This window comes from Apteryx mantelli, chromosome 3 (assembly GCF_036417845.1).
Source record: "Apteryx mantelli isolate bAptMan1 chromosome 3, bAptMan1.hap1, whole genome shotgun sequence".
In the NCBI taxonomy this organism is placed as follows: domain Eukaryota; kingdom Metazoa; phylum Chordata; class Aves; order Apterygiformes; family Apterygidae; genus Apteryx; species Apteryx mantelli.
The window spans coordinates 53294277-53315850 of record NC_089980.1 but is presented as its reverse complement, the minus strand read 5'-3'; the positions used below and the strand labels follow the sequence as shown (position 1 = coordinate 53315850).

General features: G+C 37.6%; 1 protein-coding gene across 1 annotated transcript in view; it reads left to right on the top strand.

Moving 5' to 3' along the window:
- Positions 1-4910: 4910 nt before the first annotated feature.
- The window catches only part of ACTN2 (actinin alpha 2), a 71358-nt gene continuing 54694 nt past the window's right edge, over positions 4911-21574 (top strand). The window contains exon 1 of the mRNA XM_067294727.1: positions 4911-5015. Within this exon, the coding sequence (XP_067150828.1) occupies positions 4911-5015 (105 nt within the window). The remainder of the gene's footprint in view (positions 5016-21574) is intronic.

Sequence of the window (21574 nt, the reverse complement as noted above, 5' to 3'; positions counted from 1 at the left end):
GAATGACAAAATAGTGTATTTGTTTATTATATTGAAGAAGGCAGCTTATTTGTTTTTATTACATGAAGAATGTTTATTTCTCCCAAACTAATAAAAAAGAAAATACATTTTATAATACATATCCCTTTTCTGCTAAGATTTGAGTAATGCATCATTTTTAAGAGAATTCAACATTCTAGCCCAATCTGAATGATCAAAGTTGTCTTTAAAAAATTTGAATTTTTATAGGTTAGGCTTTGACTAGTGGATATTTGCTACAAGCAGAAGGACATTATAAGCAGCAATTATGATACTCTTTGAAAATAGAAGGGCTTTTTGATTCCCGTTTTAAGATTCTGTTAACAGATTACACAAGAGAACAATTACTTTGAATTTCTTTTATATTTCATTAACATTTCTCTTGAAAAACCATTCTACTGTTCTTTTTCCTAGAGAAACGAGCTGTACCTGTTGCAAGATGATTCCTTAAAGACTCACTTGCCAATTTATGGAGCTCTCACAAGGTTCCTCATCTTCCTATGACCTTTCTGAAACAGTTCAGGCAGATGTAAACTATTGTATTCTTACACAGAAATGTTAAAGCTGAAAACTAATGATGATCATTTTCACATCAGTTGATTGTTTCACAAATGATTATGTAAGTAGAGAAATCTGGCTAATTCCTTATTCTAATCTGACTAAGTTCAGATGGAAGAATAATCTGTTGCAGTGTTTAACATTTTTGAAGCTTTATTAAAAAGTTTTTTTTTTTAATCCTTATTCTAAGATATTGTGAGAGAGAAGAATAAGAAAAGGGTTGAAGGGATTGAAAGTCTGATGAACAGTGAAAATATGGAGAAGGGATTTCTTGAGAGAATGATAGGACTGCTTTTGGGGAGCAAATGGGTGTTAAAAATAAATTGTGTGAAGCAATTTTCATTTCATTAAAAAAATGACACAAGCTGGCACAGGAGGTGAAATTTGTGCTTCCTTTAGTTAGAAAAACCCTTTGACTTTCAAGGAGCTTAATGGAAAGCATGCCAAGAGGCTTTTGCTTCGGCAGTGTTAGTTTCATAAATTGGAACTGAAATAAAGAAATACTGAATGAGTTCACCCACAGATCTGCTCCTCCCTTTAGGAAAATGTTGGCCTACTTGGTGCTCCTTATGCATGGAAAATGGAAATCATATCTTGTCACCACAGTGTTCTCCTGGGGTGAAGTCATTTTTCTGGGTAGGCCTTTACTAGCATTTATATTAGCATGAACTACAACTGCATACCTTTTGCCAAATAAAAGATAAAAATAGTTGACAATTGAGCACTGCTGTATCCATTTCTGACCTCCCTGAGCCATCTTATTTCTTCTAATTTGTCTGGAAATCATGAATACTCTTTTTGTCTTACCACATTATTGGCAATCTGTCATTTCTATCTCAGGTATACCTACTGGCTCTCAGTGTCCTTGTCAGATTAAAATTCCTTATCTATATGGGTCACTGTGTTTCTTCCTCTGTCTCTACCTAGGACTAGTGTCCTTTCTTTCTTGCTCAGCTTACTTATTTCTCTTGTTTGATCTGATTTTCTTTCTCCATAGGAACACATGCTTTGTAGCTGTGCGACTTTTTTAGTGGGGATAGTCCTAAACTGCCCAATGTGGGAATAAGCCAACTGAAGCACACTGCTGCCTATTCATGACTGCTTTCTTCATGCTATCTGCTGGGCACAGCTTTCTTTTTCTCTAGGTGGGCTGGAAGAGGCAGCTCCCTTTGCACTTCAAATTTGGTGTCAGAATTCCATTTTGGCTGTCTTTCTATTACAGAGCTCCATTCATATGCTTCTTGTTACCATCTGCACAGTTAGTTTATAAAATTAAATTAAAGTTGTAAACAAAATACCAGATATTCCTCCTAAAGCTCCATCTATAAATATCTCCCTTGCCTACTCATGCTGTTTGATGAAGGAAAAGTAAGCACTTAGAGAACCTAAAACAAGTTGGACTACATCAAAATAGGCAGTTCTGTTAAAATCAGAACATTGCATTTAGCTTCCTATTTCATATTTTAAAAAGCCCAGTTCCCTCAAAAAGCACACTGACAAAACTGAAGCTCCCTATTTTGACATTTTCAGAATGAAAATTTTAAATTTTTCATTCTGAAATATTTTTTCATCCAAAATAAACTATCATGATCTACCAAAGTGGATTTTAAAAATACTTTTCCCTTATAGAAAAAATGTGGGTTTATTTGGTTTGGATTTGCTCTGATTTGGAAGGAACTTGAAATTTTTTGATCTCTCAGTCTTCCATTCTCCCTGCAGATCTAGCTGTTGGTTCCTTGGAACAATGATGACAACTGGTTTTTTGTTTGTTTGTTTTTCTTGTTACTAAAGTATTAAGTTTACCTATGCACATAGTAAACATGAAAAAATGTACAGTAAATTTGCAGTAGTGGCTAGCTGTGTTTTGGTTAAATTCAGTTATTAAAAAAAAAAAAAAACTTAATATCCTTCCTTCGGAACTCTAGAAAACCTGGAGCGATTTCCCTTTGATTTCCAGAAATCTAGATGCGGAGCTGATTCCAGTGCTAATCCACAATGTGATCAGATACTCTTTGTCATCATAATGCCTCAGTTTTTATTCCATGACACAGGCAGTCTGATCCGTGTTGTGTGATGAAGGCCAACAAATAGTGTGTGTCTTCTGACCAGTACGTCTCTGTATGAAGCCCTCAGTACTGGTAAGGCTCACCTACACTGCACGGTGGGGAGTGGCGTAGTGACATGTGACTTCATCCACATCGGTCACCAGAGGAGGCAGTGCTGAGGAAAAGCACTGAGCTGGTTGCAGTGGCTCACCTGTAACGCAGCAGTTGGGCTTGCTTTCTGCATAAAAGGTCTCAGGTTGGTCATTCTGTCAATGCAGGACAGCTGTTCACGCAGGAGACAGCTCTGGTTCAGAGCATCATCACTTTACATGTATACTTCTGTGACTGTTGTGACTTCTTCCTACTTTTCCTATGCTGTTATAGTGAATAAGAAGAAATTGTGTTACTCACTTCAAAGGCTTAAATAGTCATTTAAATGGTTGAAATCAAACATGTATCACAAAACACAGATGACTACCCATCTGTAAAAATAATCCACACAAAATACATCAGCATACACATAATGTGTGCAAATATGAAATATGTGCTTTGTAATCACTATTTGACATGGGCTGAGAGTTCCCTGAGGTAGTACTCATTTGCACTGGAACAAAAATTCCAGGCACAGCATTCATCAACATTTGCTTCTTTAAAGATGGGAATGCTGTAGCAACTTTGAGAATATTTGTACTGAGTAGGTGAAAAGCATGAGGCTCTGACATAGCTTCTTAGGTTTGGATTTTTAGACTGTTTATCTTCTAGTATGTGCATCAATTTTAGGAAGTTAAGCTTGCTTTGACTGTGTGAAACATTCTTCTGAATTGAAATTTGCAACCTCAGTATTGCATTAATGAAGTTTTTTGAACTGATAGGTAGGTATTATCTGTGCGTGTACATGTTTTCTTCTATGCTGCATAGAGTGTCACGCTTCTATAGAATAGAAGGCAACTTGGCAGAAAGCAGAGCTTTAATTAGCAATATGAAGTTGCAGGCATATGCTGTCTAGCTGTTACTTATTGTGGTTATTCAATCACATTGGCTTAGAGACCTTTAGTTGCCCACACTGAACAGTTCTCCCCTTTTCTGTTTGGCTTTGTCTTTCACGATTTCCAAAAGCTCAGCTTGTGTGAGCATTTTCTCTTTGTAAATTAGGTTCAAATTGTATCCAATAAGGACACTGCTAGAGAGGGTGACCTTGGCTGGTAATACTGTGCAGGCATTAATGACAGACTAGATGAAGAACGTAGTAAACTTGCCAATTCCCAGAAGAAATACTGTCGCCAGGACAACTGAAATGATATGACACAGGAGATTAGGGATATGCTTGCCAGCATGCTCGATCACAGTGCTCTTTTCAAATTTTACCCAGCGGAAAACACAGATGGATGGTTCTTGCCACACATTTATAAAATTACTGCTTCCACACACCTTTGCATGCACTTCTTGGTACCTGCTTTTGGGAAGCACTGAGCATGTTTCCTGGAAGAAAAAGATGTTGCTTTGCCAGGTTGTGCTTCCATGTTCTCTGGTTTGATTCCAGACCTGATCTCCTTTGTAAATTGTTTCATATCTCGTGTGCCATCTTCTGCACTGGCTCTTGTGATCCTTAATCAGAAAAGGAAAGTGGGAAGTGACTCAAAGGTCCACAGACTCTAAGCTAATGCTAAGTAATGTAATACAACATTTGCAAATCATAGACAGTTCTTTAGAAATAAAGATACATCTAAGTAGAAGAAAAGAGAGATCTTGAAAGGTGGAAAGACAGACAATCGAGAACAACGCTTTGGGTAGAGAGCCCCCGGGAAGTGACTGCCCTCAGCCAGCCTTGCCATCCTGGGGACACAGTCTGGCTGCGCGGCACAGGAGCAGCGCCGCGCCTGGAGCCGCACCGTGCCACGTGACGGCCCGGCGGGGATAATAAGCCGCAGCAATGAACCGCGCTGGGCTTCTCCGGAGACTCAGCCGCAGGGACCTGCAGCAGCAGCAGCAGCAGCAGCAGCAGCAGCAGCAGCAGCAGCAGCAGCAGCAGCCAGAGGGAAAGAGAGAGAAGGTCACCACAGGTCAGCTCCTACCTGACAGCTTCTGCCTCTGCTCTCAGCAGAACTCATCAATATTCACACCCTGTCACCTTGGAAAAAGAAAAAGAGAAAGAAAAAAGACACACTGCTACCAACCCATCAGTAACTAAACTAAACTAAGACAACAGCAACAACAACAATAGTTTAAAAGTAGTCAGAGCCACAGCAGTTGAAGCTGATCCTGGGAAGCATGAATCAGATAGAAACGAACATGCAGTACACCTACAACTATGAAGAAGAAGAGTACATGACCCAAGAGGAAGAATGGGACAGAGACCTGCTCCTGGACCCAGCATGGGAGAAACAGCAAAGGAAGGTCGGGAAATGAAGTAATGTGTGTCTGTGTATGTGCTTCTTTGTGGAATAATGTCCTGCTCTAGTGCCATGCTGCATCTAGAATTGCCAGGGATGTGCAATAATGAGTTCAGATTCTCTAATTTTATAAGAGAATATATTATCCATTGTATAAAATATGTATATAATATATACATTTTTAGTTATGTCCTTATATCTTGTGGAGAAAGCACTCACTTTTTGGATCCTTAAGTGATCATCTATGTAAGATGAAACTGTAATCAATGACAGTCAGGAGAGGGTTTTTTATGTTTTAGTGGAAATAGTCTCTCAGTCCTTTTACATTCATGTATTAGGTGTTGATAGAAATTCCAGTAATTTTTAACTTTGCTTCCTGGGTCTTATTTTCTGAAGGCAGTCTCTGAATTGATGCGTGTGCCTGACTGCTTTTAGAAGACAGTCAGTTGTAAGTGTAACCAGGAAGATGCAGGAGATAGTTCAAAATAGGTGTGCAGAAAAATCTGCATGCAGTATTTCTGAGAGCAAACCAAGATATCACTGTTGAAATTGTGATCCTGTGAGTCAACTCTTACTAGAACTTACTGTGATATCTGATCGAATGATCTGACAAAGTATATACTGCCTGGAAATATATGCAGTTTGAAAAACTGTATTTAATGAGTCAGGCTCCTGCATGCCAATTCACTGTCTAGGAAAAAACAACTCTGTAAGCTCCTTGGAATATACCATTACAGAGGGAGTACTTCCTGCCTTTTAGGTATAGGAAAACTATTGTGCCAGCAGGTACTACCCATGCTCCGTTTTTGAACCTAGCCAGAGATTATAATCCTATCAGCAATCTTGTCAGCGGTTGGGTACTTCAATAGTAATTGCTAATATGGCACGTTTAATTTGTGAAAAAATAAAAATCATCTCATTTCAGAACAGTGAGTTTTAAGCAGCATGTGGAAGAGAGAGATAGGAAATATTTAAAAGTATTTGTTACTTCCTAATGTAAAAGATGACGTTGAAGTCACAGCTGACAGATCTGGGATTAAAAGGTTATCAGCTGGTTACAGGAGTGGGGGGAAGAAAAAAAAAAGAAACAGACCTCTAGACTATAAGGTCAAATACGCTTTTTGCCGTAGTTGATCAGCTCACTCAAAAACCTTAAGTGGAAGTTGCCAAATTATATCTGAAGATAGTCTGGCCCACTGTTAGCATCATAACCTCACTACAACTGAAAGTAAGAGCTGTTAGAATCACTGAGACCAATGAGTTTGCTTTTCCATTAAAATCAGTGGAGCCAATATACTCCTGTCAGTTTTTACTTGTAGCTTTCCTCCATCTGTGAGTTTTATCTGGTTTTGCTCATTTAATTTTCCAGCGTTTGCATCTGTTCAGACCCTGTTGTTCAAGTATAATATGAGAAGTGCTGGGTTACGCTGAAGTTTATCTTTCTTGATCTACCTACTGCTGCATCTTCTAAATGAGTAATAAAATTGTACTCATCAATGCTGACATTTATTTTAGTTTGACACTCTTCAGATGATGAACTATTTTTTTATGTTTTATGATGAGTATGGAAATTATTTCAGTGCTAGTAATATGAAGCTACTCAACTGTAACAGATTGTGCTTACAAGTCTAAGAGGTCTAAGGAAGACAAAACCCCATAACTACATAACCAACTGCATTTTTAACCTAACAGTGCAGTTCTGTGCACAGAATTTTTGTACTTTCTGTAAACATCAGCTAGATTTATTTTAGTTCTTTAGGAGAGAATACCTGGCATGAATCAGTTTCTCTGTCTAAAGTGAGTGGGATGGGTTGCTCAGCATTTCAGAGAATGCTGTGTTTTTGAAATGAAGAAATAATGGGCAGCTTACTAGATAGTCAACACTAAAGTTATTTCTTAGAACATGGATAAATAATTCAGAGAATTTGGATTCTATAGTTTTTCTTATGTTTGCAGTAAATCTGTTGATTTTTACAGGAGAACAAGTAGTAGTTAGTAGTTGCCCCATGGCAAATTCTGTGCTTTCCTTTGTCCAAACAGACAACGCTTCAGTGGAAAGTCAGCAGTTTCCACACTGGTAAATTAAAGCTTACATTCATAGAATAGAGAGATTTTTGCTGCTGTGTTATTTTATGTCCCCAGCACTTGTCTATGATATTAAAGTGATACCACATTTAAATAAGATCTAAGAAGGGGCATCCTCATTTCTTGTCTTGGAAAGGAGTCTGATTTTATTATTACATGAAAAATAAGTACTCTCATGATAAAGAGACTGACAGATTTTATAAAATTTAAAGGCTTCCGTCTTTTTTTTAATAGTGCTATGACAGTGCTGAAAGTGCATTCTTTATTCCCTTATTTATGAAGAAAAGATTGTAGATACCTGGGCACAAATCTTTGTTCAAACTGGTAATATAATATTGAAAGGTGATCTCAGTGGAGCCCTGGCAGTTGGCAGCGTATATTTTCTATGAGACAGTCTTGGAACAAACCAAAAATAAATGCCATTGTTTCTATTGTGGGCTGCCCTCTCCAGACTTGCCATTTCAGTGATATGCATGGTATGAGATCTGTCAACAGATGCTGGTAACACATGATGACGTCCATAGGATTACAATGGATGCGATGCCTAATTATAACCACAGTTCATAGAGTATTATGGTCTGTAGTAATCCAGACTCCTTGGTGTAGAATTCATGGTTGCAGATGTCTGAATAAATATGAAGTGCTCTATATGAAAGGAGGCCGAGTAGTAGCTTAGCTGTTCCTCTGTGAATGTGAATACCAATTTAAATGCTTTGATTAGGGTAACATTTAGACTGTGTCAAATGAAGAAATCAAGAAAATACACCAATTTCCTGCATTAGACATGCTGTTGGTAAAAAACTTACACAGGATGGTTGGAATTTCCAACCATGTGTTGAAAACCAACATACAGTTGGAAAGTTCAGGAACCAATTTTAAAGAAAGTCTAAATAATGAAATGATTAATTTGTTATATTCATTATATTTTTGTTGGACATGTCTTCAGTAGGAACTAATTACAAAACTACACCTTTGATGTCTTTTGAGCATGTAGATGGGAACCATGAGATTGGAAACTACTGAATTCTACTGCTTGACCCAGTAAGCTGCCACTGTCAATGTGCACTCTGCTTCCTTGTTAACTTGAACAGCACCTGGAAGATACATGAAAGTGGCCCCTCGTTTCCTCAGAACTAAGTGGAAATCAAAAAGCAGAGTCTGAATGGCTTGAGGGGATGGTACAGTGCCTGCGGCACTGGACACGGGCTAGGTTCTCTCTTGACTCTGCTCTGTAACCTTAGGCAAGGTCCGTTCACCTCCTTACACCTCAGTTTTCCCACTGGTAAAAATAGGGCAGCAGTGATGATTTGCAAAACACTTTGATCTACTGATAGAAGTAGTTGGTTTTATGGTATGTTGGACTAGTGATTAGCTATCTTTCGATCACTACCCTGCAGGACTGGGGTGGAAGTAAAGGTCATACTAGCTTGTAGTGGAAGACTTAAAACCTGGTATCTCTTCTTTCCATGTTAAAATTATTTCTTAAGTTTCCAAAAAAAGTCCAACAAAATCCACAAAGCTCTCTTAGCCTTCACTAGCCTATATCTCAATATAGCTAAAAGGGACATAGGAGAATACAATATCCCTTAGCTTAGGAAACCAAGGATAACAATGCTACTCAAAATGCAAAAATACTGTATTGTTTGCAGTATGTCTGAACTGCCAACACTAATTATTGAGTTGTGTGTTAAATAGTGTTTTTTCTTCCCCTCTTTCTCTCATTAAGGCTAGAAAAAAAGTTTTGAAATTATTTTTCTCAAACTTGAAAATAATCTTTGGAAAATAAGGAGGAGAATTCTACAGCATGTATGTTTTTCAAAATTAATGAGTCTACAGAACTGCATCCATTTTACTCAATTGCCATGCTCTGTGGTTAATAAATCCATAGATAAAAGTGTGTGTTGTCAAAACTAGAAGCTAGGCAAAAAATTTGAATTAACTGTCTACCCATTTAAATAATGAGACGAAAGTATTTTATTGCATATTATGACTCTTGTAAAAATATATATGGTAAAAATAATTCTCAAGATAATTAGTCATTACTGGTACTTTATTTAAACTGATTTTATATTACTCTGTTCTGTGTAACTTTAAATAGCATTACACTACATTCCTGGGTTTTCTGGGATAGGCGGAGTACAACACTACGTTGCAGGGATGCTGCCTCAAGGGAGGATGCTATGTTATTGAAGGTCCTGGTGTGCAGAGTACCATTGTATCAGGGCATGCTAGAAGGAGGACAGGAGCACAGGGCAGAGAGCAAATGGTTGTTCTGGCAGTGATGGGTGTTAAGGGAATACCTGAAACATGTAAGACAGGGAAAGGGTGTTTTCAGAAGATGATACAGAAACAACCATAAGTTCATAAAGAAAACAACATTTCTTGGACTAGGAGCTTCCATGCAGACAGCTGCAAAGAAGTTCATACTCCTAAATGGAAACACAGCTACGCCCTAAGTAACAGGCAGTAAGATTTGTCTGCTGCACACATTTTATTTTTAGATAACTTTTGTCAGAAATAATTTATTTTAGGACATGCGGGTTTTTTTAAGCTGTGGCATAAAACGTTATTCGTTAGTTATTAAAGTCTTGAGCCTTCAGGATAGAAAAAAAAGATATGAAGGTTGTGGAACAGGTGTGATCTCTTCTTCAGGGTACTCATAAGAGATTAAACAAGCTCCACACATTTCATACTTGTCTTCTGCAGTCATTAGGACACATCTCTGACACTGTTGCACTAATGTGTGTAAGGAAAGAACTGGAAACATACTCCTGGCCTTACTGATATTACTGTAGATGAAGGGTCTTATTCCAGTGTGCTGTATGGCCCTGGTGCTACTTTCCACTACTATGTTAGGGCAGAATGGCCTTAATGTAGATGTCAATGCAATTTATGACCATTTTGATGGCTTTTTACAGTGATACAGAATAAACAGCAAGACTTAGAGTATTCATGTGCCTTGATATTGTACTCCTTGTGAATGCAAGTCTTCTTAATGACACTGGATGCTGTGCATAAGTGAGGACTACCGAAAAGTGTATTTAGGAAAGAAGCTGTCTCTTTCCAGTCTTCAGCAGTCCCTATCAGATTAAATTTTCAGTGTGATGTATAAGGATTTATCTGTGTTACCTCCTTTGGCTGGTAATGCAGCTCCTGTTGTTCTTGCAAATAAAAAAAATTGCATTTAGAAGCCACAAGTACAGAAAATTCTTTGGAAAGAGCTGCCAGCACTATGAATTTTGGACAAAATTGTCCTTTTACTTGTGTTGGTGCAGCTTCATAAGTTCAGCGGATTCAAGGGGGTTTATTGCAACCTAAAAGATAAATTGACCTTTTGTTCAATCTGACTGCAGTGTCTATAAATAGACTAACAGTCAATGGCCTGGATTCACTCTGAAGTCTGTGCTGTCTTCTGTGGATGGAATCTAAATTGATTTCTTATCAGAAGTCTCTTCCTGGGGGAAAGTCTACTGGTGTGTGAGAAGACAGATGAAGTAGTGGAAGAGAATAGCTTTGTTCTTCAACCAGGAGTAGAAGAGGAATGACCAAGCCTGAATGAATGAAAAAGAAATGTAAAGAAGAAAAGTGTTGCCAGGAGAAACTGGATGCTATCAGCAAAATTCAGTACTGTAGAACCACTCCTCATGGACTGATAAGCTTAGGACTGAAATCATTATCATGAATAATATAACAATACTTACAGTGCTTACAGGGCATTCCAGCCTAGGTCTCTGGAAATAGTCAGAGTAAGGGTCTTGTAGATGGTGGAAAATTTTTGCTTCAACAGTTAGTGTTGGGGTAGAGGTCCCACAGCACACGGAGAAACAGTGCATCCCTTGAGAGTTTTCAGTGAGGTGACACCTTGTACCCCCATGGAATCTCAATGGGACAGTTGAGAAGGCACAGAGATTCCCCTCTGTAAGTAAATCAGAAGAACAGGATCAATGAGAACTGGTAGTGAAAGCAGGATGTGTGAGGGATCAAAAATGTGCGCTCTGTTTAAAGAAAGTATTAGCCTTCTCGTTACTCATTCTTAGTGCTTACCTGTTATTAGTTGGTTATTTCTAATAAACATGGGTGCTCTGGGTTGAATAGCTTTAGGACTAACTTCAGGAGAGGATCTCATTTGTAAGGAGGAAAATCCTCCACGTGCCAGGGCAGAAGGCAGAATGATATTCTGTGGAGAAATTATGTGACATTCTGAGTCCTGCACTGCAATTCTTGCCTTCCTTGCCTTTTATCCACAAGATTAGGATACTGTAGGTGTCCTGGAATTTCTACAGGTTGAAATACAGGATTTCCTATTGCTAGTAATAGATACAAAAGCAAAAAATTTCAGCTTTTTAGATCTGTTTTTCTGCTAGTATTCAACCAGTATCATGTCTGTCTTCTACAGAAGAACAATGTGATGCCAAATGATATATGCCACTACAGATGCAGAAGGTGTGCTTTATGGCAACATGAAGTTTCAGCGCTCTAAGGCCAAATGCTTCTTCTACAGGTGCATTGAGACTTTTCTTTTTAAACAGTGAATGCCAAAAGCTCTAGTTTTAGGAGCACATACACAAAAAATCTATCTCCTTTTAAATCCTGTAGGTTGACTTTCTGGGTGGTAGATGGTACCATATCGGGTTTGACTCAGAGCTTGCTAGTCAGTGGACTCCATTCTTTCTACCACACTGCATCCTGATTTTTCAGCATATACTATGATTATAACTGCCTTAAATATTAGCCACTGATGGAACAGAAAGACACAGAGTTGCAGTGTCTCTCCTATGGAGAGCTGCCATGAGGGTAGAGATGTAGAAATATGGGCTGTGTTTATGGCTTGTTCTGTATGATTGGCCTCTTAGAGATTAGTGCTTGTTAAAATAGTAACATGTTAAATTCCTCTTGCTGATGTTATTTGCATGGAATGGTGTTTGAGAGGAGCATGCTGAAAGGATGGTGCAATGATCATATTTTGTCAGGGTGCTTCATATTCTATCTTGGAAGCTATCAATAAGGTGTGCAGCTGAGGGGGCAGTGAATACCGTGGAGCTTATATGTGAAGGAAAATTCAAATAAAGCTATTATAAAATTCACTTAACTAGAAATGTTTATGGAGGTGGAATTTTATAATGTGAAAATCTTTGTCAATACCGAATATGGGAAATCAATATATTACTCAGTATTATTTTCTTCTGTTTACACTCAACCAGCCCTCTCAATGTTGAACCATTCCAGGCTCTGGATATTTTTGTTAGCGTTGTCAAATGGACAATTCCTACAGTCTCAGTTTAGCTGTTAATTGCCACCCACCCCCTAATATCTGCCAGCAGCAAAACTGTATGGTTATGAGAGGAAATGATAAAGAGCCATTTTGTGAGGGGAACCAAAAGCTATCAGTTTCCTCCCTACTCATGGGTATACACCATAGCCTCTTGAGAAATTTGTGTAGTAAAATATCTGCAGATACACTGATCCAATTAGTAAAACAATACGGATTGGAAGAAAGTGTGGGTCTAAGTGGGTTTCCATAAACTGAAACCAAGGTGCTTAAGAGCTAGAGGAGAGCTGTGTGTTAATCAGTGGACTTTGCTATAATCCCTTGGGGGAGGGAACTCTGCATTTTGCTCTGCATTTATGTGTGTGTCATTGGAGAGTTGAACAGAGAGGCAAGGGAGGTGCCTTGGAAGAGCACTGAGGGTCTTGACCCCTGAGACGGCTGTAAATAGGGAACCTCCACTCATAAAACGAGTTTGTAGCCCTGTGCAAGCAAAAGCAGGGTTCAGGTATATTCTAAAAACTAGTGGATGCCAGTAAGAAAATATCTTGATTACATGTCACACTTTTCCTAATCAAACTAAGACAGCTCTGCAAGCTGAATTTTGACAGCTTTTTGCCAGTTGGGTGAAACAGTTCAAAATCTTCCACTAAAACTCCCCCATTCTCTTACAAGACAAAAGGAATTTCATCATCATGATTGAAAAATCAAACACCAAATGCCTAATATAGATCTCCTCACTGTTGCATAAATTCTGACTCATTTAATGATGTTTAGTTTGGGTGGTTGTTTCTGTACTGCACTGTACAGTTCTACTGAATAAATTTCAGTGACTCTGAATGGCAAATACTATATGGATATTGGTAGTATTTTAGATGTTGTGCTGCAGAGTTTGCTTACAGAAGAATGTGTTGGATTATTCATCTGGAATGTAGGTGGACATGATGCAGGAAGAAACAGTACAGTAAAACAGAATTGAATGGAAATTTGTGCTGCTTAGCTTTGTCCCAAGACAAAAGAGGTCCCTCCCACATGTTATTTTATATCCTTGCAAGCAAACAAATATAAATGTGTTCATATACTTAACAAAACTGAGCCATTTTAGATGGCTTTAATGCCAAGCACAATGTCTTCTGAGCCCTAATTGTCCAGATAAACGACATGTATCTGATGTTATATTCCTCTCTTGTGTGCAGTGAAATATTGCTGACTCTGAGTAAATGTATTTTAATCACTATGCATTCTTTCTCTCAGTTGATTGCAGAAGAAATTTGTATTCACATCAAGCAGTCCATTTCCTCCAGAATTAATTTCATTACTAGTAGTTTGGAGTGATTTTCAAGTCTTCAAGTGTTTGAAGGACATCCTTTCATGAAGAGCTGTGATAAGAGTGTGTGACATTTGTTCTTACAGTGTTATCACTAGATTTGTTGGATTTCAGTGTGCTTCAAATTGAGAGATTGATGTATAAAGCTGATCATAATCTACAGAGGTGCTATACAATGCTCTTTTTCTACCTAGTAAAACAGGACATATGTTTAAAGATAGAAGTTACCTCTTTCTTCAACATTTAACCAGCAAATGCCATGCTAATGATCACTGTCTGTGATAGTTTCTGTACCAAGTTTGTAGTAGCTTTTCCCTCCGGCAGTACAAGTAACTCTTAGATGCAAACCAAGATGGCATGATTTTGCTAGTACTCAAACTATTAGTGTGAAAGGATTACAGGGTAGGCACAACTGCAATACTGATTTTCCTCTGTCGTTACAGATGCTGTAACAGAGCATCTGCAGAAACAGAGATAGAAGACTTTGAAATACAGTGTTCCCCCTTTATGAAAGTGTCCCAGTTGAAATGATAGCTTGTAGAAATATATTTCACTCTTTAGAAGGCCTGTCCAGAGGGAAACAGAAGCTGCCCATTGTGTAGCTAATAATGTTTAGTTAGTTACTATATTCATCTCTTAAATTTCCATGCATCCACATAGGTGACAAAAGTAGTCCTGAATTTATTTTCTTTGTGCAAGAATGGATGCAGCTGCTTCTATGTCTGGTCCCAATTTGCCCTGCTTTTGAGTTATAAGGATATACCATTTTGTCCTTGTCATCATCTCCAAAACAGTGGTTGTATTTCCTATGTGATGGCTTTACACATGAAAAGTGCTAAGTGTTTATTTTAGTTGGTGTGAATTAGACGCTCCCATTTAATTTAAATGCTTCTTCCCAACTGCTCTTAACCGTCAGAAGCTCTTAAACTTGAAATCTGATGGTTGTTCTTTATTCTTTTTTTTTTCTTCAAAAAGCTGTAAGCAACATCAGTCCAACTATCTATTACTTTATTTGATAACAACTAACTTTAGTAACAAGTAACAGACCCTAATTGAGAACACATTGCTTCTTCTCTGAACTGCCCTCTAGAAAAGCCTGCCCCCCTCCACTACCAAAGCAAGAGTGTGGGGAAAGTGACTGCCCTAGGCTAAAATTAGCCTCTGTGATTATTCCTTAAGTATCTAAGGAAACTCTAGTATTTTTTACAGATGTTGAACACCCAGTCATTTCCACTGACGTCAGGAGAAACTTCTATTTAGCACCTCTGAAGATCAGTCTGCGATTTTGGCACTCACAGAAAGGCTTAACCATCTAGCATTAAGTGATTCTTTTTAACTGTTTTGTGTTTAATCTTGGCACCAGCGTAGCTTTTCAGAGCTTCAAGACTTAAGGCATTGCACTTTTGCATATGAGGCTAGAAGAAAATTGGCAACCAGTTGCATTAAATGCAAATAAAAAATTGCACAAATGATTGCGTGGTGCTGGGTTATTATTTCAGCTAGAGGGCTTTCTTTAGGCTATGGAAAACCTATATGGCCCAATTTAATCTCCAGTTGTAGTTCCACCATGCATTTTCTTTGGTGGAGGAGCTGGCTTACAACATTTTGTCCATCCTTGACTCAGCTCCTGGCCATAGAAGTCCAGTCCCCTTCATTTGCTGGCACAACTTTCTTCTACTGTACACCAGAACATTGAAATAATTTGGACTGAAAAACAAACAAACTGTTCCTACTACTTTTTTAATCCTAAGTCATTTCAGTAATGTAGTTTGCAGTGCAGCCCCACAAGCAATTATATCTGTATATGTATGTATTATGTATAATGCACGTATTATCCATCTGCCATTAATATTTGAAGTCAGAAAAACCCACCATACCTGAGGCTGAAGTCTGTTTGCTTTCTTTTTGCTTGTGGCGTCCATTTCCCTGATACAGCACAGGTATTCTGTTAAGAATAGATATGCTATAAACAAAGAACTGTATGTTTAATTGACAAAGAGGTTTGCTTATCACAAGTATGGTACTCTTTAAAACACAGATGTTTATGCTTTCAGCTGTTACAGCCATCTTTGCTTATTATTTCCCCAACTATTTTTAGCTAAGGACGTAAGAACAAGTTAGTTAAATTTTATATGCATATATAATCAAGCTATCCATGGACTGTGAGTAATGCTTTGCTTTTTATTCTGTTTGTAAGAAAAGCTCAGTAATTCAGGAAACTACATCTCTCTAAAAATTATTTAGGAATTATTCCAGGTTTGTGGAATTTTTCTTAAAGTCCTTTGGCTTATAGGATATTTTAAATGCTTTAGAAAATGTTATTCTGTATCTAATTCCTCATAAAAACATTACAGAGCTTAAAAAAATCAACCCAATACGTATAAGCAGCAACTTTAACAGCAGAAGTTAACAAATTTTTTAAAGGCAGATGCTTAAAACAAGCATGAAATCAAAATTAAAAAATGTTCCTTCTTAATAATCAGTTATCATAATCAGTAAAGAAGTTAACTTGGACAGATTAATACTGAGAAGTATTGTGTTCAGTAACTCGGCATATATACCAGAGAGGAGCTTGGCATTACATAATTGTGAATTAATGCACAAGGTTTTCCTTTCTCTGTAAGAATCTCAACTGAAACCTTAGTTCAGGTCACAGGTGAAACTAGTTTTGGTAAGCTTCAAGTCTACTACACAACAGAGTACATAGACATTAACTTACTGTGTAAGTATCTCAGTGTCTGACAATGAACGTATTTTTTTCCCATCATTTGTTGGTGTCAGAGTCTTAAAACTAAAAGAGGTGTATGCTGAAGTATGTGCCATTGAAAATGCTTTCAGGATCTTTTTTAACTTTATCGGGTGGAAGACATGCTTTTCTGCTTATGAAAGTGTTTTAAAGAATGTTGATAAATTGGGTAGGGACATACTTTTATCCCACTCTGACTGACTGTTTTAACTAATTTATAATGGATTTAATTACTCACCTGGCAATGCAGTATATAATTAGTGGATAAAGACAGCAAGGTGAAGAAAATGAACAGAGAAAGCATGGGAAAGACATTTGGAAATCCAGTCAACTAAATCCTGGATTAGCCTACTTTAATCCTTCTATTTCCAGAGGGCATACCTTTAGTTTATTCCGTACTATAATATGTGAATATTTCTTTCATGACATCCTAAACAGCATTTGATCATTTATATATGTATCTTCTGAAAAAAAAAAAATTAGCCAGCACTTTCCATAGTAGTTCAGGAACTCTTAGGAAACCAAAAGAGGACTGTAGGACACAGCTGGTGGAAGAAGGACCTGAGACTGGGAAGGAGAATAGGAAATAAAGTCTCCCGATAGGAAGGTTTATTTGGCACTGATGGGGCAATGGTAATGCGGGTTCATTGTTTAAAATACTTGCGAGAAAGCATCAAACAGTCTAAAGGACTTACCACCTTCACATTATAAAGCACACAGGCTGATTTGCCTCTGCAGAACCACCACTATATTCAAGACCCTTTTTGGATTACCTACACTTAATTTTTAACTCTCCACAGGGAGAGGCAAATATAACAGAGGTTCTGCTTTTATTCCCTAATAGTGAAAGAGAGTTGTACAACTGGGAAAGAATATAGAGGGAGAGAGAAAATAGAAGAATGGCTAGCCTCAAATTTTTTATCATTACTGAACTGTTCCCTCCAATCCTGGTAGCATTTTACTGTGAATTCCTTTTCTCAAGATGCCTTCAGTTCGTTGATAATCTTGTGAGGTGGAAATGCTGAGCACAGAAGGATGTGCTTCAGAATTAACTCTTTCTGAGCCATGTAGAGATGAGTGGATTTCTTTTTGCCCTATAACAGTTCAACTTTTATTTGGATATTTTGGTCCCATGGCATACTAAATACTTTTCTCTATCTTCCTGTTTCTTAGTTTTCAGTAGTTAACAACCCTAACAACTTCATGCTCTGCAAGCTCTTTGCTTAGGTCCCTTGTGTCCTACCTAATTGGGAGGGGATATCTTTAGGACAGTGTTTTATGAGTTATAAATATATATCTCTTACATAAATATAAAGCTGCAATCTTTATTGCATAGGTGATAAGGAGTCCGTTAAAATTCTTATAAAAATTGGTACATTTCTTTGCTGCACTCAACTTTGTGCAGTGTAGTGACAGATCTGTTTTAATGCTCTCTCCCAACTGGGAGTGAACTAACTTCTTTGTAGGTATGGGTTGTAAAGAGGTTTGTGTTGTAAAGTACTTTGTGATGAGGAAGACTGTGTAATATATTTTTTTCTATAGCTGTACTACTTTAAGTTGCAATGTCAGAATGACTTGCTTTTATAGTGTAAACTCAAGCTCTGCAAAGTGCAGTATATTGGAACAGATAATATCTGGTTAGTAAGCTATAAAGTTAGTTCACCCTAGTAAATATTGTTTTGCCATGCAAATACCTGACATAGTCCTCAGAGATTCAGTCTGGATGTGGAACACTCTCTAGTCATGCTGTGTGGGAATACTGTGTCTCTGTCAAGCAGGCACAGGTCCTTGTGGGCGACGCTTCTGTGTTTCTGCACATTTCAATAAGAGCCATTTTGAATGGCAAAATTTGGCATTGTATTGTGTGTAAAAAATAGTGTGATCTGTTAAATGTTAAATTATTAAATGCTAGAACAATATGATCTACTGAAAGAGATCAGCTTGTTCACAAACTTTTGCTACGAGGGAAATACAAAATCATTTTAGCCAATGGCCAGAAATAGATTATTCAAAACTCTGCACTTGTATTGTTCCATTAGTCCCTTTGTTGTTTTTGTTTTGTTTTTAAAGCTTTACTTCCATTTAGCAACTGTGGTTCTGAATGTGCTTGATTCACAGCCACTTTTTTCACCAGTGTTTATTTTTGAGCCTTGTGAAGTAGAAGCTCATTCACTTGCTTCAGCATTTTAGATTTGCAAAACTTCCATGTGAACACCCAAAGCTATCCCACCATCAGTCAGTTTTGGAGATCAGCAGAGCCCTCCTAATTCTGTGTTTGGAACTCTCAATCTTTGTGGCACATTTAAATCTCAGCTCTGCTGTGGGGTAAGGATTTTGGACAGAGGCGTAAAGAGGTTTGACTACTTGAAAAAAGTTATACAAAAAGCTGTGGCAGGGCAAGGACTCAAGTGCTGAAGCCTTCAAAGTTTTTACTCACTGGTTGCCTTTTCACTCTCATTAGAGAAAGCAATTGAATATGGGGGCTAGTATAACTGGGAGATTTGTTAGTAATCTGAGAACTTCATGTTTACTTCACAGATTATACCATTTATTTAACATTTTGTAACTACATTCTTTCATTCATGGTATGGTAACTTTCATTCTTTCTTTTACCTTGAGCTTTTTAATGCACTAAAGAGTGGTAAGTAATCAAAAAAATTTTAAGGTATTAATGCTTTTGTGACAAGGGTCACGAGGAGATACTAAGATATATTAACATCCTTGTTGCTTTACATAGAAGACAAGCAGTATACAGTCACTGGAAATATAGTGTATAACTGTAAATTATGTGATGCATATTCTTTTTAAAGTAGAAGGGGAGATAGAGAGGTAAGATTATTGCAAACAGCAAGGGATTTCTCCCCATTATACTCCATCTAGCTAGAATTGATTATACAGAGCTCTTATAGGACAACATGACATTGCTCTTTGGACAGAGGCTTCTCAAAGAGGATATTGCCTAGATGCTGTTTGTGATCAGCTTTGTTCAAAGATCTGTGCATCTAGTGAAAATAAACTATGCTGCAAAAGTAGTCTATCACATCCAAGAGAAAGCTAACTTACAAAATCTTGCCCTTTGTCACCCCTTTGCAGGGTGGTGACAATATTAATTAAAAGCATTTCAGTATTGCTAAGCCTTCCAAGTGGAATATTCTAATAGCTCCTTCACCCCAACTCATGATGAAAGATAACCTTGTACTGAGGAGGGACTTTTAATTTATAGGTTGAGATTGGATGGCTGGGGGGAACCTTTCACTTCTAGGTCAATGTTTTGAATCCAGGCCAGGTGAATAAGTGACAAGGTTGCTAACACATGCAGGCTGTTTGGTAGTGTCTGTGAGATGAGTTGTAGTCTCAGTTTAGCTCTTGGAGGAACAGGTGTCCATATCACTTAAACTGCCAGAAATGGCAGCTTCATTGGAGATGCCCAAAACTGGCCTTAGTAGTGAGGGTTTGGGGCAGAGACTTTTCATTCTAGGGTAAAAGCTAAAGCAATTCCCTGTATGTAAAGATGATTTCTCAAATTACATCTGTGGGGTTACTCACAGCCATTGCTATTCTTAGAGTTTCCTAAACAGAAGAGCTCTTTCTCCATACTTACATGGGTGGCACATTTCATAATTCATTATGATTTTAAGGACTAGGAGGGAAAGATAACTAGCATGCAGCTAGATTTACAGTGGTAGGTAACTGGCTTATGCTAAACAGCTAGCTTTGTTTGTTTAAATGTAAAATTAACTTTGGATGACTGAGAACAGATGCTAAAGATGTTGGTAATTATTATGTGTTGTTTCTGTCTGTTTGTGGTAGGTTCTGATTTTGATTAATTTTACACTTCTTCATTTACAGCACTTTTATAGCTTTGTCAGCCTTCTAAATTTTTCTTGCTACTATATCTTTATTGGGCTTTTTTCAGGGTAGTGTCTGAGCACCTGAAAAGCAACAGTGAATTTTTTCTCACAATAGTGCTGTGGGATATGAAGGGTTTATTATTCTCATTATCCTTGAATACAGAAGTGGGACACTTAAAAGTACTCAGCTATGGCTAACATCTGCTCACATTGATGTTAAATGGCTTCTCATCGCAGATGAAGAATCATGGATCATAAAATGCTCAGCATTTAGGTCAATAAAAGCATTTTTTAAATTCCTGTCTTAAATGACTTAACAAAGTCTGGCAAAATTGGGACAAAAACATGAATATCAAGATTTTTGCTCCTGGATCATAACACAGATCTTGGGAAATGTAATGATTATTCTGGTACCCATATAACAGATCAGTGCTTCCACTTTCACTTTAATTTGCATCATATTTAACTTTCCCTGAATGTTCTGTCCACTGACTTTGAATCTTCTTTTTTTCCCCCTCTATCCTGATACATTTCATTGCCTTTGTTTCCTTACTTATTCTGTCTTCACCCTTTTATTTTATTTTTCTCCAATATCTCTGCCAAATCTTCCTCAATATTTCTTTTTCCTAAGGGAAATCAGAGGATCATATGAAAGTAGGAGAGAGAAGGAGGGATCAGCACACAAAAAATACCCTGAGAGAAACAATGTTTACAGCAATCTGTAGCATGTCAAGTGCTTGAATTCCTGAAAGGGGGTTATCCTCTGCTAAATGACTTCTTATTTTGTAGTCTTTGGATAACAAATATATGGTAAATTTTAGGGCCTCTCTACTACAGAATCTGGAAGGAAAATTAGTCTTCTTGCTTCTTCTCGCTTTTCAAGGCTGTGGTGTAGATGTCAATTAGGATGGGAGTCTTCCATGAACATCATGGAAAATATGACTGGAAGAATTCCCTGCTTTCAGGCAGAATCAGATATGTTCCTGCTATTCTTGACACATTTATCCAACATTTTCTTGACTATCTCCAAGAATAAGGACTCCACGTTTCCCCAGCCAATGTCTTCCAATGTTTCACTACTTCTAGAGTTAAAAGGTAATCTAAACCTTCCTTACTTATTTCCACTCATGAGTCCTTGTTTTGTCTTCAGGGAACACAGAGAACTGTTTTATTCTCTTCTTCTCTATTGTGAACTCTTAAAAGGTTGAGACAACTATCAGTCTATTTTCAAACTTCTCATGATTAAATTACCCCAATGGTTCTACAGTTTTCATAGATTAAGTTTTCT